The sequence below is a fragment of the Mus caroli genome, unplaced genomic scaffold (genome assembly GCF_978045245.1).
Source record: "Mus caroli unplaced genomic scaffold, Mus_caroli_1 scaffold_18, whole genome shotgun sequence".
Taxonomy (NCBI): domain Eukaryota; kingdom Metazoa; phylum Chordata; class Mammalia; order Rodentia; family Muridae; genus Mus; species Mus caroli.
Genome location: NW_028227273.1, coordinates 72,361,571 through 72,380,741, shown reverse-complemented (window position 1 = coordinate 72,380,741; position 19,171 = coordinate 72,361,571). Strand labels below are relative to the sequence as shown.

The following is a 19,171-nucleotide window of genomic DNA, read 5'->3' as shown; positions in this document are numbered from 1 at the left end:
AACTGGCAAGATTCATTAGTGCCCTCTTGCTTCATGTGTATATAATTGGTAAGGACACCATCAGACAAAATGAACTGCATAGAAGATGTTCAGACCAGCTATGAAGTAGTCACATTCAAGCTGCCTAGAGGAGTTAGTGAGTGGTTTGAAAAACACAGTTCCTACCTCAGGTGAGCTGCCTGCAAGAAGCAGCTCACCAACTGTCTTTTAAGTCACACCAGTCAAACTCATTGGTCCACTGGGATTTAGACATGACTCAGCAGCTAAGGACATTGTCTGCTCTTACAAAAGACTCATTTTGAATTCTCAGCACCTTCATATGGGCACTCAATCTGTAATCTCAACTCAGGGTATCTTGCCCTCTTCTGGCCTCTGTGAGCTATAGGAACACACATGGTACATAAACATACATGCAGACAAACCACTTTTAAAAAAGAAAACAAATTGACTCACCATGTTAGACTGTGTTGTTCCCCAACATTGATCTGTCATTGGTTCCTTATCTGTAATAAATAGAGGTGTGTCTTTCTTTCCCTATGAATAATGCCACACATCAGGTGTGATGGTTTGTATATGCTTGGCCCAGGGAGTGGCACTATTAGAAGGTGTGGCCTTGTTGGAATAGGTATATCTCTGTGGGCATGGGCTTTAAGACCCTCATCCTAGCTGCCTGGAAGCCAGTATTCTGCTAGCCACCTTCAGATGAAGATGCATAACTCTCAACTCCTCTTGTACCATGCCTGCCTGGATGCTGCCATGCTCCCACATTGATGATAATGGACAGAACTTCTGATCCCATAAGTCAGCCCCAATTAAATTTTATCTTTATAAGAGTTGCCTTTGTCATGGTGTCTGTTCACAGCAATAAAACTCTAACACAACAGATGTTTAATTGTGTCACCCAGATTTATTTATGTAAATATATATACACTGATTTTTTTAAAGTGGATTCTCTAGTATTCACTCCCACAGCAGTATTTGACCTCAGTCCTCCATGTTTATGGCAAGAGTAATTATCATTTCTGTTCCTAATGATGATCTTTGAAGCTAGGGCAGAATGGTAGATTAAAGGAATCCTTGTCTCCATTTCACTGATAGGTTTACAAACGTTTTTGTTTTAATTTTTCTTTGGGTTTCTTGACATTTTTGTTCATTTATTTTCTACATTTTTTGGTAACTTAAAATTTTTTAGATAAAACTATAATTGTAAAATGTTTCCATTCCTTTTCCTTCTGCCAAATCCTTCCATATATTCTTCCATGTCCTCTTTTAAATTCATGGCTTTTCATTTCATAATTGTTTGCAAATTTTTCACAAATTCTGCCTTGAGCCTTACGTGCAGGAGTGCTTTGTAGATATATCCAATGGGTGTGGGGTCTACAATTCTACATTTTGATCAGTTGTGAATTTTTTGTTTTTTGTAGTGTACTCTGTTGAAATAGGAATCTCCTAGATGAGAGAAGAAGATTACATTTATTTAAAAATGTTTAGGTATTTTTATTAGAGATTATTCTGATTCAGTAAAGTGGTGGTTGTTGGCTCACCTCTAAGATTCCTGGAATCATCTGCTCTGAGTAGGTAGCTGTTTCCAGTACCAGACATGATCATGATTTCCTTTTCTTAAGAGTGTCTTAAATGCCGGGCAGTGGTGGAGCATGCCTTTAGTCCCAGCACTTGGGAGACAGAAGCAGGCAGCTTTCTGAGTTCGAGACCAGCCTGGACTACAGAGTGAATTCCAGGACATCCAGGGCTATAATGAGAAACACTGTCTTGAAAAAAAAAAAAAAAAGAAAAAAAGAAAAAGAAAAGGAAAAGAGTGTCTTATGTCCAACTAGAGATCTGTCAAGGTGGGCTTCCACCCTTAGAGCTGTCCTGCAAAGATGAACGTTGATGTGGTTTGTAGACATCATAGCTGTTCATTAGAATCCTCCTTTTAAAGTATGGGGTCCAAAAATTGCCTCACAAATCACACAAACACTGATCTCAGCCAGACAGGGATTGTTTATTGAGCTATCTACCCCAGGACTGGTAGACAAGAGTCATGGTCCAGATTTGGGACATAAATCATGACATTGAATTAAGATCCTACAGGGTTTTTAAGCCCCCAAGTCCACAATCTGTTCCAAGTTATTTCCCCAATCACGATCTAGGGGTACAGGGATCTCCTTAGGAACATGTCTTTGCTTTACATTTATCCTACTTTCATTGGTTGGCAGGGGACTTGCCTTGTCTAATATTTATTTCTTCACTTGTCTACCAGGATGGAACTTGTCTAACATTCATGTCTTAACTTTCCAACCAGAATGTCAGTTACCCAAGTACAGGTCTCTCTCTGCCAGGAAGGAGGTCTTGGAAACTTGAACTTTACTGGATCACTACTTAAAATGGAAGTCTTATTCCAAATAGTTTCTTATATTGGTATAGGTGTTTCTCTTATGTAGAGGTCCAACTCAGGGGCAGCTTATTACCGTACAAGCTTATACACAGGTGCAGGAAGTGCTGTTGGGTGGTTGGCTCTTGTCCAATCCTAGTGTGGGTAATTATACAAAACAGTTCTACTGACTTCTATTGTGATTGGTTTCCAAGGGCACAAAACATAACAGAACATGTAATCAATCTTGGCATTAGGAAATTTCCTAGTAACAGCAGAAACATATGAGAAAGTTTCCTTATAATAACAGCTATCCAGATAAGTGCTAGCTAGGCCTTAATATTTTTCTAGGCCTTAATATGCCATCTAGGCCTTAATATTTTACCTACATCTTAACAGGAAGCTTGCATGCTGATTCAGGTATCATAAAAGCTATTCCTCAGAAAGGAATTTCCTTTATTTTGAGGAAGGTCTCTCTGTGTATTGCCAGCTGATGTAGATTCTCTATGTATACCAGACTGGCCTTGAACACAGAGTTCCCCTTACTTTTACCTCCTGAGTTCTGGGTTTGAGGGCTTGCATGGCCTTGCCCCTATTATACATTACTTTTCTGATGTCTTTGTTTGATTGTTTGTTTTCAGAGACAGGATTTCACTCTGTAACCTTGGCTGACCTGGAACTTACTCTGTAGATCAGGCTGGATCCAAACTCACATAGACCTGCTTGGCTTTGCCTCCTGAGTGCTAGGATTATACGAGAGCACCACCACATTCAGCTTGTATTGTCTTGACAGTTGCCCAAGGTAAAGGCACAACCTATTTGATAGGAGTGAGTTGAGAAGTGGATCTTATGTTTGCTGACATTAAAGACTTCTGTTATGTTAAATTGAAAGATCTAATTGAAATAAATGAGTATGCAGGTGCACATAACATATCAATTGTAAACAGCATAAAATAAATAATATAAAATAGACTACAGGTAGCAGTGTCACTCAAGCAACTATACAATGCGACCCTGAAAACAATCCCAAGACGACAATGACAGGATTCTATCAGAACTTCAAAGAACCAATAGTAAAGCAGCTCAACATTTAATAATTCTTGACATAAAAAAGGAACTATTTTGAATATATTCTTTGATGCTGAGGTTTGGTCTGTTGCTATTCACTATAGTGCTAAATACTTGCCCCAAGGTCTTATTGTCCCGAGGGACTATGAGATACTTACATACACCAAGTAATGTTATGTAACCTTGCTCCTTAATTTAAAACTATTGTTTGAATAAAGATGTCAACAGCCTGTAGCTGGGCAGAAGGGAGGTAGTCAGGTTTCAGTTCCCAGGCTTGTAGTCTGAGGCAGAGACCATGAGCAGAGAGGTAAAGAGAGGAGAAGATGCCCTGGGTTAGATGAATAATGAGACAGTGGTCATGAGGATGGACCAATTGGATAAGAGTAGCCAAAGAGAAAGGTGGCAAGTTATATCACGGAGGTATTGACAGAAAATAAACAAAATTCCTTAGGGGGTTGATATCTGCTCAGCTCTAATGCTTTAAAGCTTATTATAAATATAAAGGTTTTGTGTCTTTTATTTGGGAAGTAAATGATCTAAGGCAGGGTAGAAACTCTAATAATATTTACCATAACATTTGGGAAACCAACATGTGACACAAACTTTCTTTAATCTAAATGATATCAGTTTTGCGGATAAAAGGCATGTTATCCCTTTGAGATAAAAGCCATGATGGCAGCTAGGAAGGAAAGAGAAATTGTTCCTTGCCAATGTCGGGTTTTCCCCTAGCTATGTGTTCAGGGTTCCGAGTATGGGTTAGAATGCATGCTGTTTTGCTGAGTGTGATTCCAGGGTTTCATATCTCAGGCTAAAAAAAGAAACAGTTGTGCCCCCCAGAGCTGACAGTGTGCCAGGCAGCAGAGACCATGGGCTACAAATGATAGGCTTTGAACGCCAGCCCTTTCCTAGACACTGCCTCTGAACCATAGCTTTTTAAGCTGGGGACTGATGTTTGCCTAGTCAGGGATGGGGGGGTTGGAGGTGCAAGGCTAAATGCCTCTGCTGTGCATTTAGTTCATCAATCACTCTAAGAGCTGGCTGCATGCCTCCTGTAGCCAATAGTTACAGTGAGTCACCAAAGTCTCCATAAAATGTGGGGCTCCCACAGGGAGACTAATGACAACTCCTGACTCTTGATATTAGCACATTCTAAAGCAGATAATGAGTCCAGCATGGTGGCACGTGTCTGTAACCCTAGCATGCTAGAGCCAGAGTAGGCTCATCTCAGTGAATTCAAGGCCAACTTATCTCGCAAAACAACAACAAAGTCAACAAAAACAAAAATCCCATAAGATACTGAATCTACCAAGCAATAAATTACAGACTGATGTAGTCATTTAAACCATTGCCTTTGAAAGCAGGTTTACATGGCAAAATCCTGACTTGAAGGAATGAATCCTCCCAATCTTTCTATTATCAACTATTTTACACTTACATATACATGTATATACACAGAGAATGTGTGTGTGCATTTGTGCGCTCACATCAAATACTGCCCACTCTCACCTCCTACCTCTCCACTATCCGGGTTCACAATTCCAACAGTGACTCTACTGTGTCCATATCTATTCATATTGCTTGTGATCCACTGAGATGAACCAGAACCATTTGTGAGACTGTGGGTTTGGAGCCTGATGAGTGCTGGACGCTGATGTGATAAAGGCACATCACTCTTCTAGAATCTATTTGAGTCTATCCATAGCCAACATCTGAGAGGCAAAGTGTGCCTTTCCCTAACCTAGACTGACTGTGGTCTTGTGTGAGGCCAGTGCAGATAAAGACAGCTGCTGTTGGTTACTGATTACAATAGTTGTATGGTCTGGAGAATGCTGTGCCATGTCTTAGCCTTTCCTCTCCCTTTTCCCTTGTTTCCTAATCACCTCTTCTTCCTTGGTGGTGTCCCCAGAGGTAGAGATTGATGGTATAACTGACTGTTTAAGATTTTACTTATTTTCTCTATCTGGGATAGTCAAGAGTCTCTGCACTCATCACTCTATAAAAAAAAAAAAGGAAGGAAGGAAGGAAGGAAGGACGGAAGGAAGGAAGGAAGAAATTCTATGTTTTCTCTCAAAGGACCTTAAGTATGAGTCATAGAAGACTAATGCCTTTCTGAGTTAGTAAACTGGCAAGTCCTCCTTCTTGTGGTGAAAGCAGTACACTGCGGGGTGAATTCTGCCTTGGGCTGGTAGCAAAAGCTACCAGATCTCTGACTTAAGTTCTTTAAATGTCTCTCCCCAAGTCAGAATTTCAGGATTTTGGCTTCTCATGTTTGTGTGTTGGAATGGGACAGCCTGTTGCTGTTTGGTATGAACTATGTAGCCCAGAGGCTGGTTGTCAAGTCCAGGTGTCAGGCTATCTTGGATCTAAAGGGTTCAAAACTCACTGTGTGTGTCAAACATTGGGTGCACAGCCTCCTAGCAGATCCACTTCCCACTTCTGGTCTACTCTGGCAGCAAGCATGAGGAGAGGCTGTTCAGCCTGACATCTGGAGCTGTGTGGAAGGCAGCTTAACACAGAATGGGAGGGAGCTATCTCCGTAGGGCAGGGCCACTTACCCTGAAACAGTGGGTGTGAGGATGTGGCCTGTTAAAACGGGTGTGAGGCAAGGAAAAGTGTTCAGAGTGGGAGGAGTTAGGGGAGTGACGTAAACGGAAGCTGGGAAGCGGCTGATGAGGCCTGGGTAGTTGTACTGAGAGCCAAATCCTGAGTGTCAATGACCTGTTCAGGTGCAGAGCAAGCAGGCCTGCACCACGGGGAATCATGTGGTGCAGACCTGGGGTCAGAACACACGGTGGACTTCGGGGAAAGTAAAACTCCGGGCTGCCGTGGGCGCCGCGCAGTGAAGCCTGGGGGAGTCTGCAGTGCAGCCTGGGGGAGTCTGCAGTGCAGCAGCTGGACCCGCCTCCCTACCGCCCTGGATCCTCCCAGGTCAGAGAAGCTGCAGGGCTGGGAAAGGGGAGGGAGGGGACCAGGCTGTGATCAGTTTCTTTGCTCTTCATAAGGCAGCAAGCTCTGAAGTTTGGCTGTGGATTTCTTCCCGTGTCAACAAATTTTAGGTCATATGAACTGAAGTAATCCTGATTTGTTTTTTATTGTTCACCTGATTGCCAAAATATTCATAGTAGAGTGGTCTAGGAGAATATTTGAATTTATCTTTTGATGCTTGCAAACCAGTTCTCTTTGTTTAGGTGAAAAGGACAAAGCTCTTGGAATTTACATTCATCCATGCTAACTCCCTTGTTATACCCGTGGACATACTTGGTGACTTGGCATCCGCAGAGAGCTTTTAGACAGCAGTCATGAAAGGAGTGGCTGCAAATGTAATTGAATCCAAAAGCATATTTTTTGCGAGTTTCATAGATATGGTTTTAACCATTAATATTTAAAAGTAAACTCTTTACCCACCATAACCTTTCCTTCAGAGACATACACTCCGTGATGTAAATGCAATATTTTGCTATAAATGCACCAGGCTTGTTGGCACACACCTTTAATCCCAGCATGGGGGAGGGAGGACAGAGGCAGGCAGATCAAAGACTTGGAGACCAGCCTGATCTACTTGGTGAGGTCAGGATAGCCAGAGCTACATGATGAGCTCCTGTCTCAACAACAACAAAAGGACAGAAAGAAAGAAAAGAAAAGCATGTTTTTGTGCTGAGTTCCTAGAACCTGGAAAGGCACAGTAGGCTATTTGAGGGTATAGGTCACATTATTTTCACAGTTTGCGCATTATAAACCAGGTGGTATTGGAACAGACCTTTAATCCCTACTTTGGGACTAAAGGTGTGCACCAGGACAAGGACTCAAACTGCTGTTTTGTGTTTTGTGGTCAGTTCTCAGCCACTGGTGTGACTGTGGACTTCCAGAAGGACAGGCAGTGTCAGGATCCTTCTGGGAAGGCCTTGTTGCAGAATTTCAGCACTCTGGTTTGTGTGGGTGAGAACAGTTTGCTTCCAGCCTCCCTTGTTCCTCCTCAGGAAGAGGCAAGTTATTCTGCAATTGTGAGATCTTTGACAGTGTAAGGCTTCCATCCTTTTTTAGTCCATAATAAAATCAGAACCTCTAGTGTATCGTATTCTCATCCCAGTAATTCAGTTCCATTTGTGCCCCTGAGACTTGATTGAGCTGTGACTGGAAGTGAGGTTCAAGTTACACTAACTGAAAATGCTTCCCAAATATTTTCAGTATTCTGACACTGCATTGAGAATTGGGGGAACACTGTAGAATTTTCTTTTTATCTCCTGAGCACAGTGCTGTGCCAGAAATGAAGGTGCTTGCTAAATACTCTTTTTCTCATGTGCAGGGCTCACTGATCACCCAGACTGCTCACCTGTGAAGCACAACAAAGAGCCCTAGAAGGTGTAGAGGGAGGAGACAGTAGCTAAGAATCCAGGTATGTTGGAGGATTGGTGAAAGGATGGCAAGGGATTCAAGTGAATGTGAAAATGGGACATGAAATCAGTTTTGCCACATTCTGTTTCACTAGAAATAATTCTGGAGACTTCCACTGAGACAAAAATCACCTCCAAATTGTCCTACAATTCTTTCTACACAAAAATTGAATACTGTGAGGCAAATAAAATTTATTTGACTGTGCATGTGAGTGATGTTATGTAGAATCCAAAATAAAGTTCAAGACCACCTAGCCCCTTCCCCTCTGAAGGGATGTTCAGAAACATAGTGGTCAAAATGACTAAGTCTGCAGCTGCCAAAACAAAATGAGCTGTTCTCAGAAAAATAACCATAACAAGATAGCAGTTCCCAGAGAAATTCCCCTACCCTGACCCACACTAAATTCTAAGAAAGACCACAAACCACCCTGACCTTGTCTCTGAAATTCCCCTGACGCTGATAGCTGTGATTTAATAACATACTGTTGCTTTGCTAAAAAACCACAAGGGCAGGCAGAGTGAGCGACTAGGCCAAAGGGTTACTTAGTCACCCTATACAAAGCAAGGAGAGCCTAAAAAGGTTACTTGCTACACAAATTAGAATAAGCCAGCTAGGGGACTTTTGGGGTAGCATTGGAAATGTAAATGAAATAAATACCTCATTAAAAAAAAAGAATAAGATACTCAGTAAATTTCTGAGAGTACGGAGCCTGTGGCTGGGGAAATGGCTATAGCATGATCATTGTATGACTGCCTTAAGCTTACTCTGTGATAGCCAGTGACAACTGGAAGGAAGAAACTACCTTTCTCTAACGATGACATGTGCAGTAAGACTATAAAGAAGAGAGAAATCTTATTTAAAAAAAAAAAAAAAAAGAATAAGCCAGCTATCCTGTTGCCCAAATCTGCCCCTTACAAGGTATTAAAAAGTATGTTCTTTGTTTGTTCTGGGTCTTTGTCTCTGGCCTGAGTGCTGAGAGGAGGGTCCCCAACATGATGGATCAATAAAAAACCTCTTGCGTTTTGCAGTGAATGCACTCTCTGTGGTCTTTGTGAGTGAGGGTCTTTTGATGAACTCCAACATTTATCCTTATTCCATGCACATCACTGATCAAGTCTCCATACCAATATTAAACGGTTTTCCTTTCAGTGATTTTCATGTACTATAAAATGATGAATATTAATACATCTAGGTTTACTTATTGTTTTCAGAATTTTTGAGCTTCTGGTATTCTAGCACATTCTTTACCTTTTATTGTTAATTTCTCTATTCCTAAAAATAATGTTAACAGACATTTGATAAGAATCAGAAGCTATTATTTGTAGACCTATCGTGCCTTCCCTTTGGGCTCTCCTATTGTCTGTTATCATGACAATTCCAAGTGGTGAGGTCATCTCTAGGTGTGATCCTCTTTGTATTTCCCAGCTCTGTGCTGCTCCTTGGTAATTTCAGGATTACTTTCTGTAAAAAATGCAAATAGGATTTAATAGGTATAGCTTGGAGTCTTAGATAAAACAAACCTCCTTCTAGGTTGTCTTGTCATGTTTGAGAAGCACTTTGTCAAGTTGCCTGTTTTCACATGTTTTATGTATTCTGCTATAGATATCTCCGCTCTGGGTTTTGTGACATGCACCCATGTTGACCAAGGACTTTCTATCTAATGGACCATTATACCTTTTGTGAAAAGTCTTTATTTTGTATTTTAATACTTTTATCTTGATTTCTTTTTGTCACTGGTATAATTATGGTCATCATTCTTCACTGCTTTCCAGATGCATGGCATTTAAAGGAAATTCCCTCTTTGTCAGTATTTTGTATCTTTAGATATGAAGTAAATATTTTGTAGAAAATATTTCTTTTAATCTGGTGTCAAATTTTTGAATGTTGCTGTCTGTTTACATGTTTAGCGTAGGGAATATTATCTATTTACATTTCAAGAAGAAGCTATCTAGTCTGCAATCTGTGTTTGTGTTATTTGGTGACATTCTTTTGCAGTTCTGGATCTGCTGCTCTTGCATTGGGCTGATCTGGGCTACATGGGGTAGCTCAAGCCTTGCAATTTTCCTGAGGTTGTTCTGTACCCTGGGAATTTGTGCATCAGGACAAATTCTAGGCTTCTCTTCACTATTTCTGTGAAGTATATTGTGGGAAGTTTAAGTGTCATAGAGTTTGAACTGATCGTGTAAACCACTTCCAGAGATCCTGCAAATTTCCCAATATTATGTCCAGTTCTGTCTGAGTGAAACATCTTTTAATGTTCTTGTTAGTGTTTTCTTCAGTTCCTTCAACAAATCAGTTTTCATTGTATAGATGTTTCATAAACTTGGTTAGGTCAGGAATTTTTAATTATGTTTTCCCTCCCTCCTTCTCCTCTACTTCCTCCTCCTTCTCTCTCTCTTTCTCTCTGTATTTGTCTTTACTAATTTTTATTATTCAGGTTTTTTGTTAAAAAGTCTCTAAAAGAGTTACATTTGCTCAGAACCATCGAACCATCTCCCTCGACCCATATTAAGTTTTATTTATGTGAGTAGCAATTACAGAAAATGATATAAAGCTATTTTGATCGATTTTATTTTTTTAATTATATAATCAAAAAGCTTGAGTTTACATAGGCATGTATTATTTTAATATGTTTTCCTTTTACTATTGTATTTTTTTATATTCTTGAACATAACATTGCTACCTCCTCAGTCTGTATATTTTCTGGAATGAACACTTTGTATGGGATAACCATATGGTATACTGTCCTCTGCGGACTATTTCTCCAGCTGTCAGGATTCATTAGTGTTTGACTAATGAATCTAGTGAGCTTTCTCCCTTCCACGTTAGCATGTATCTTGGTATTATCCTTGTTCAGCTCAGGTTTCAGCAGCTACATTTGTATGATTTTATATAAGTAGCTTCTCTGACATTTCTAGGAGACACAATGTCACGGCAAACCTCTATTCTTCTGGCTCTTACCATATCCCCAACCCTCTTGCTTGGTAATGCCTGAGCCTTAGCTGAGCATCACAACTCCATTTTGACTGATAGTGGTTTTCTGTAATGTTCTTCGTGTCTGACTAAAAGAACTTGTCTTAATGAGAGTGAGGATTACATTTATTTGTGTGAAATAGGATAAATATTTAGAATGTTGTTTGGGATTAGGCTGATTTAGTAAAGTAGTATTTGTATGTTCTTCTCCAAGATCCATGACATCATTAGCCCTGGGAAATGTGGCTAGGTCTTCAGTACCACCTGTGATTTCCCTGTTGTTAAGGTCTTAATTCCAATTAAAAGCTATTGGTTTTCACCAAGGTATGTGGGCCACTCTTGAACCCTTAGGGTTATTGTGCAGTACAGATCATTCTTGTGGTTCATAGGTGTCATATCTGGGTAGGAGACTTGGTAGGCTCCCTCCTTTGGAAGCTTGCATGTTGCTTTCTTATACTATGAAAGCAAGTTAGCCTATAATATATTAGCAGTCTCTTTGGGAGGTATGACCAACAACTTCACAGCATGGTTCTGGTGCCTGGTGTTCATTTTGTTAGAAAATCTATGGCCCCTGTGAGGAGCATTATCATCCCAGATGAGATATTTTCATTTATATTCCAAATATATATGTATCAACAGACTTATGTATTATAGGCATTATTGGTGAATGAATAATAATATTATTCTTTTTGACTTTTTAGACATCTTTACTGTTTTTTTATTTATTTACTTTTTTCTTCCTTCTAGGTTGTGATGGTTTGTATATAGTTGGCCCTGGGACTGGCATTTTTTGGAGATGTGGCCTTCTTGATGTAGGTGTGCCACTATAGGCTTGGGCTTTAAAACCTTCATCATAGCTGCTTGGAAGCCAGTCTTCTAGCTGCCTTCAGATGAAGAGAAGAACCCTTAGATCCTCTTGCACCATGCCTGCCTGAAAACTGTCATACCCCCACCTTGATGATAATGAACTGAACTTCTGAACCTGTAAGCCAGCCCCAACTAAATATCCTTTTAAGGGTTGTGTTGGTCATGGTGTCTGTTCATAGCAGTAAAACCCTAAGACAAAGTCATAGCTGATATTTCTCCATAATTAAATCTATTCCACCGTTCTTCCATTTTCCCCTTTAGATGACTTGTTCCCTGTTATTCCCCTTTCTATTATTCCCCCACATTCCACAATGATCTGGTTTTAGTTTTCTGGTTACTGCAGGTACTCCAGGTTGTGAACTCACACCAGAAGTTTTGGAGCTAGAAACTTCCTATGAGAGAGAAGATGCAATGCCTGTCTTTCTGGGTCTGGGTTACTCCACTGACTTTGATCTTTTATAAGGCCACCTATTTACCTGCAAGACTCATGACTAATTTTCTTTACAGCTTAATAATATTCCGTAGTGTACATGCACCACATTTTCACTTTCCATTTTTCCATTGAAGGCCATTTATGTTGTTTCCCTTTTTGAAGCTATTGTGAGTAGAGCAGCAGTGAACATCTGTGGAGTAGGACATTGATTCCCTTGAACACATGCAAAGGAGTAGAAGAGTTGTGTCACATGCTAGATTTATTTAACTTGAGGATTTGCTTATTTAATTGAAGTTTGTCCATATTGATACCCACAGTGGCTACATTTTTTGTTCATGGGAGTTTTATTCCTTATGCTTTCATTATTTATGTCGTTGTTGGTAGGAGTATGGGTGCTATTATTCTTTCTCTGTGAGAATTAGCATTTTTGCTATTTTGCTTATGGATGATTACTTCCTAGTTCTCCCATATTTATCAATTTTCCACATAAAATTTATTATTCCCATGTTTTCATGGCTACTCATCTATTTCCTTTGTGCATATTTTCCTGTAATTTATTATATACTAGGCTGCATTAGTGAAATGAATTGTGTTAATTTGGACTATCTTGAAATACACTTATATCACTCTATCAAGTTAAAGAGATTATTTTTCTAGATGCAACAATATGCTTGATGGTGACTTTCCCTCTAAAGTTCAAATATGGTCTCATGTTGTCTTGGTTTTGGGATCATTGACAGGATTCCTCATAGCATTCTGATGTTTGAATCTTTTTATGTGCTTTGACACTATTCTTTAGTAGATTTCAGTATTGATTTCTGCTTTTTCTTTTTCTGTTTGATCCCTTATATGAAAGGACCACAAGCCAGCTATTCATTGTTCCGAAAGGAGACATTCAGAGAAGAGAAGAGAAACAGAAACGGATGATTTTCCAGTAAACATGTCCCAGGTCAGTGGTCATGTTCGCTTCTTTTCTAGAAATGTTGTATTTTCAGAGATTTCAAGCTTTTAACTTTCTGCTTTTATGATTTTTTATTATAAGACACATTAGAAACAAACAAACAAAATCACACACTGAAAATAACCAGAGCCAAAATCTGTACAAACAAATGAGCTTTTATATGGTTAAATTAGTCACCTGGAACAAAAACTATGGAGACTGATTTGATTTAATAGTTTCAATATCTAATATGTTTTGATGTACTTACCCACCACCAAAAACCAAAAAAGTGTGGCATTACATGAAAAAACATATGTATTAGAACTAGAAAGGCAATTAGCATTATATCATAAAACTGGTGGTCATCGCCTGCATTCAGCCCTGTCTCAACCCCTGATATTTAATCTTTCTTGTTCTCTTTTCTCCATGTTTTTTTGTGTCCACATGTACATGGTTTCTATAAGCAAATGTTTTATGTAGATTCTGCATATGAGGAAAGATCTGTTTTCTTCTTTCTGGCAATGTATGACCTCACTTAATAGTACACATTCTAAGTTCAGTTATTTTCCTACAAATTGCTATTACATTTCTCTCTTTACTGGGATAGATTTCCATTTTATATGTGTAACATTTTCATTATCCATTCATGTGGTGGTAGACAATTAGGTTGATTAGTTCTTTGCAATGGTAACTAAAGCACCAGTAAACACGGGGTGTAAATATATCTAGAGTGGAATGTAGAGTTCTCTGTGTATGTTCCCAGGAAAGAAATTGCAGAGCCACACGTTAATTTTATCTTTATTTTTTAAATACTCTTCAAAATGATTTTCATTTGAGTGCATTAATTTGTACCCCCTCTCTCTTACACACACACACACATGTCATCCCATCTGTGTTCCTCTATAAGGCCCAAGTACAGACAGGATTGATTCAATGTCAGTAGTTTAGCATGATTGTCAGGTATAGCATTTTAAAGCACATGTACTCATCACGAACTGTCCTTCTGAGACATGTACACTGTCATTCTGAGAGACATAAAGTGTCCATAACAGATAGATAATCGTGTCCAGACCTCAATTGTGTGTCCTGTTTCATGGACATGATTGTGAGACTATTGTGTCATCCTGCTTTCACAGAGGTAGAACATTCATTACATAGTGTGAGAAATCATCTCACTAAGTAATGGTCTTTGTTCATCTACATCCCATCTTCTTATTTCCACAAAAGCACTGTGCCCAGCATCACAAGGTCACACTGTGCATTTTTGTTTCAGTGTCTGTTGACATTTGGGGATGTGTCTGTGGACTTCTCGCAGGAGGAGTGGGAATGCCTGGACTCTGCTCAGAGGGCTCTGTACATTGATGTGATGTTGGAGAATTACAGCAACCTGGTCTCTGTCGGTGAGAACATTTTTCTTGTAGAACTTGCATTCATCCTTTCTATATATTGACCTTAACAGTAGTAAACTCTGTTAAGCTATTTGAAAACAACATCAAATGAGGGAAAGTTCGATAGAGAAAGGAAGTTTTTCATGGTGTTTTATGTTTTCTTTTCATTTTCTAGTTTAGAGATGTCATGCACCCTTCATTTTATTTCTGCATTGTATAATATGTATCCCCATATCTTATAGATCCATGTCCATCATTGTAATTACATGTTTTTTGTTTTTGTTTTTCTTTTTTGGTTTTTTTGGAGACATGGTTTCTCTGTGTAGCCCTGGCTGTCCTCGAACTCAGAAATCCACCTGCCTCCCAAGTGCTGGGATTAAAGGTGTGCGCTACCACCGCCTGGCTTAATTACATGGTTTTAATTGTGAGAAAGACTCAACATAAGTAAATTAAAAATTCTCCCTTAATGTGCTGAAGATTCTGAGAGAAAATAGCAACTGGGAATTCATTCTTGGATTCCTCTACTTTGTATTCTCTTCATGTACTGAGCAGAGTACTAAGTTAGACACCTGTATTCTTTCTTAAAGTGTCTAGCATGGATCATGGGCTACCTCACAGAACACTTGGATTATTGTATGCAAGATAGGCCTGGCCACTGGTGTGGAAAAAATTAGATTGCCCTGGAATGTGGAGAGGAGAGACAAGCCACAAATATGGTGAGCTAGTGAGTAACCAGGCAAGAGTGAACAATTAGAGTGAAAGGGAAAGCAAGAGCTGGAAATGATTTGCTATATTCAGTCCCACTTAAAATGATTCCCAATCATTTAGCCTAGTATAATGGCCTGGTCCCAGAATGCATCCTACCTGTTTTAACTATTAGAAGAAATGGATCCCTGGGACTCTCTGACAAACCACTCTAGCCTACTTAATACCTCTTCGTGGTGAACAGTAGCCCATATGACATATACCTGGGTGACTGCTCAACCCAAGTGATACTTTGGTTTTTTTCTTTAAGATAAAACCTCTCTATCCCACATTGGTCTTGACTTCTTCATGTGGTACAGGCTGGCCACAAACATTCAAACTTCACAAGTCACTTCCCAAGGACTGGAGCTCTAAGTATACATTACCAAGCTTTGTTCAAACAAATGTTATTATTGTTTACCTTTACATTTTTATTTCAATAAAAACATTAAAAATGAAAAAAGAAGATGCTGTGCCTTATTACACCTGAATTAGGATGAGGTAATACTAATATGAAATGCAATTTTATTTAACTATGCTGACTATGTGATTGGAATAATTTTCCAGATTATAAGTCTAATGTGAGTCCATGAAGTAACATTATTCTGTAATTGCCTTCTTCATATGTAGGTATTCATATTACATCCTTTATTTTCTTATCAGTGGACAACACACAGACAACCTTCTGGAAAATGACCTCAGAAGTCAGAGTTGACTTGAAGATAATTGTATAAGGAAAGTTAAGAAACACAGCAGTGTGTGGAGCTCAGACTGTGGAGGAAAAAAAATAAGCAATAGCTGCCCATTGCCATCCTACCTTAAATGATCCAAGAGCCTCTGATATTTGTCAAAATAGTTACTTTGCTTATATTGCTTTGGAAAAATCTAGTTGGCTTTTTTTAGGGAAAAAAAAAAAAGACCCTTTGCTGGGTGTGATGGCACATGACTTTAAACCCAGTACTTGGGAGGCAGAGGCAGGTAGATCTCTATGAATTTGCAGCCATCCTCATCTACAAAGCCAGTTCATGACTGCCTGGTTTCACAGAGGAAACCTTGCTTAAGGGGAAAAAAAATAACGTTGGATGTTTTTAAGTAAGCCATTCATATTCAAGGAATTGGGTCTCCTGAACAACAGTTTGAATTGCTGTACAACCTTACAAATGTATGGAATGTGAATCTGGGATTGGATTAAACTCTTCCCCATCAATTTCTGAGAAAAATTATATTTAAAAATAGAGACATGTATTCTAAATATAATCAGTGAGCTCCATCCCCAAATTAATTATTGATCCCTCAATTATTTGATCTATCTTTAGCCATTAGACAGTTTTCATGAAGATCAGATAGCTATTATAAATCACAGACCCTTGAAGGCTCACATGCTGTGTTTGTGAGAATATATAAAATTACAGTAAAAGAAACACATCCAAGTAGTTGCTGGTTGATTTATCTTAAGGGAGAATCTTTAGAAAGACAGTAGTTTTTAAAATATATGATCATGGAATAAGGCCTACTTATCTGACTTTTACTCATTTTCAGAGAACTACTCCACATGTGATACTGTTCATCAACATGTGAACACTGGAAAGGAGTCTTGTCAGCGTAATAATCTTGGTGAAATGCTTCGCAATCCCTCCCATGATGCACTTTATAAAAGAGGTGACTCTACAGACACTTCTAATAACCACAGATGCTGTAAGGACAAGGATTCCTCTGTTGACTCGTCAAACCAATGCAGACATAGGAGCATCCACACTGGAGAAGAACCTTGCATATCTGAAGACTGTGAGAAATCTTTAAATGTGTGTTCCAGCATTATTCAAGACGAAAGACTCTACACTGGAAATAAAGAACACAGAGAAGATGAATATGACAACTATTTCAACTGTACATATAATCTCATGCAACAAAACGTTTACTTTGAAGAGAAATCACATGAGTGTGGGAAATGCGGTAAATGCTTCAGTACCTCCTCAAGGCTCATTAAACATCAGAGAATTCATACTGGAAACAAACCTTTCAAGTGTAACATTTGTGACAAATCCTATAACCGGTGTGCAAATCTTAAAATACATCAAAGACTTCATACTGGAGAGAAACCTTACAAATGCAAAGAATGTGGAAAGTCATTTCGTCAAACCTCTGTACTTAAAAGTCATCAGAAAATGCATACTGGGGAGAAGCCTTACAAATGTAAGCAATGTGACAAATCCTTTGCCCACTCTTCCAGTTTTAGGACACACCAGAAAATCCATACTTCTGAGGAACACTGTAGTTGTTCAGAATGTGGCAGGGAATTTCATCAGCTTTCACACCTTAGAAAACATTACAGACTCCATACTGGAGAGAAGCCTTACAAATGCAATGAGTGTGACGCATCCTTTACCCACTATGCATCATTAAAATGGCATCAGAAAACCCATACTCCAGAGATACATTATGAATGCAAAGAATGTGGGAAATCCTTTCTTGAATTATCACATCTTAAAAGGCATTCTAGAATCCATACTGGTGAAAAGCCTTACAAATGTGAGGTGTGTGACAAATCCTTTTCTGTGAATTCAGCTCTTAAGATACATCAGAAAATTCATACTGGTGAGAAACCTTACAAATGTATGGAATGTGACAAGTCCTTTACTCATAACTCAAATCTTAGAGCACATCAGAGAGTTCATACTGGAGAGAAACCTTATAGATGTACAGAATGTGACAAATCTTTTACTAGGTCCTCCTACCTTAGAGCACATCAGAAAAATCATACTTGAGAGAAACCTTACAAATGCTAAGACTGTGACAAAACCTTTATCCACCTTTCAAATCTTAGAAGACATCAAAGAGTTCATACTGGAGTGAGACATACCAATGTAAATCATGTGACATAGCATTTATCCAGTATTATCTTGGCTTACAAATACATAATAGAAACATAAGGATGAGAAACTTGTAAAAGCTTTTAATGAAGTTTTTTAAATCTTAGAAAATATCACAGAATTTAAGTTAAAATTTTGCAAATGCTATTGTGTGAAAAGTTCCCTTCCCCCTCCCTCTTCCTTTGTGTGTGTGTGAGTGTATAGGTGCTTTTATGGTTGTATCATTGCACTACATTGCATAGTGCCCATGGAGTCCAGACCTGGGAAGAAATCCCCTAAAGCTGGAGATAAAGACATTTGTGTTTTGGGAATTTTAGAGAATTGGGGTATTGATTCCCCAATCCTCTAAAAGATTAGCTCTTGCTTTTATATGCTAATCTATCTCTATACCCCCTGGGCAGATTGGCAATTAAAACATCTTGTTCATCATCCAAAAATTCATAATAAAATTATTAATCCCGTGCATGTTTGTGTTTGTGAACACCATTTAATCCCAGCACTCAACAAAGGCAAGAAGATATCTGTGAATTCAAGGTTGTCCTGTTATGGATAATTCAAGGACAGGCAGAACTACATAAATGTGTCTCAAAAAATAATAATGATGACAAAATGTAATAACATTAAAAATATGGCAAAGATCTCTAATTGTTCTGTACATCACAAAGTTTATATTTCTGAGAAACCATATAAAGTTATACCATATATAGTTCCATGTCTTGCTCTTCATTGGGAATTATACCTCCCCCAAATGCGTTGAATTTGACAAAGCTATTACCTAGTGCTGAAATTGCTGACTTAAAAGCAAATTCATCATGAGAAAAAATACACAAAAACTCTAATAAAGTCTCATCTTTTATTCACCTTCAAAATCTTTATACTAGAGTGAAGCCTTACAAATAGCAAGAACATAAGAAACTATAAAGAGATATATAAGCTGTGCATGTAGCATCACAGGCATGCTCACAGACAAATCAGAAATTGGTAAGAGTATTGGGCTTGGTGGTGCAGACCTTTACTTCCAACACCCTGGAGGCAGAAACAAATGGATCTCTGAGTTCAAGATCAGCTCTCAAGAAAAACCAGTGAGGGTGCACAGAAATTCATTTTGCACTATTGAAGAAAAAT

The 19,171-nt window shown here is 38.8% G+C and overlaps 2 protein-coding genes across 2 annotated transcripts in view; both read left to right on the top strand.

The window, feature by feature from the left end:
* The window catches only part of LOC110283956 (uncharacterized), a 16,641-nt gene extending 10,359 nt beyond the window's left edge, over positions 1 to 6,282 (top strand). Inside the window, 1 exon segment of the mRNA XM_029471395.2 lies at positions 6,166 to 6,282. Coding sequence (XP_029327255.2) covers positions 6,166 to 6,282 — 117 coding nt within the window.
* On the top strand, positions 6,105 to 19,171 carry LOC110283985 (uncharacterized). The gene is made up of 6 exons (XM_085833051.1): positions 6,105 to 6,367; positions 7,743 to 7,832; positions 11,552 to 11,788; positions 12,961 to 13,053; positions 14,318 to 14,444; positions 16,716 to 19,171. The coding sequence occupies exons 4-6, from the start codon at positions 13,045 to 13,047 to the stop codon at positions 17,939 to 17,941; spliced, it is 1,362 nt and encodes a 453-aa protein (XP_085689177.1). The 5' UTR covers positions 6,105 to 6,367; positions 7,743 to 7,832; positions 11,552 to 11,788; positions 12,961 to 13,044; the 3' UTR covers positions 17,942 to 19,171.

Coding starts and splice junctions, on each gene's coding strand:
- LOC110283985 (XM_085833051.1), top strand. Junction 14,445..16,715: donor CAGCAACCTGGTCTCTGTCG/GTGAGAACATTT, acceptor ACTCATTTTCAG/AGAACTACTCCACATGTGAT.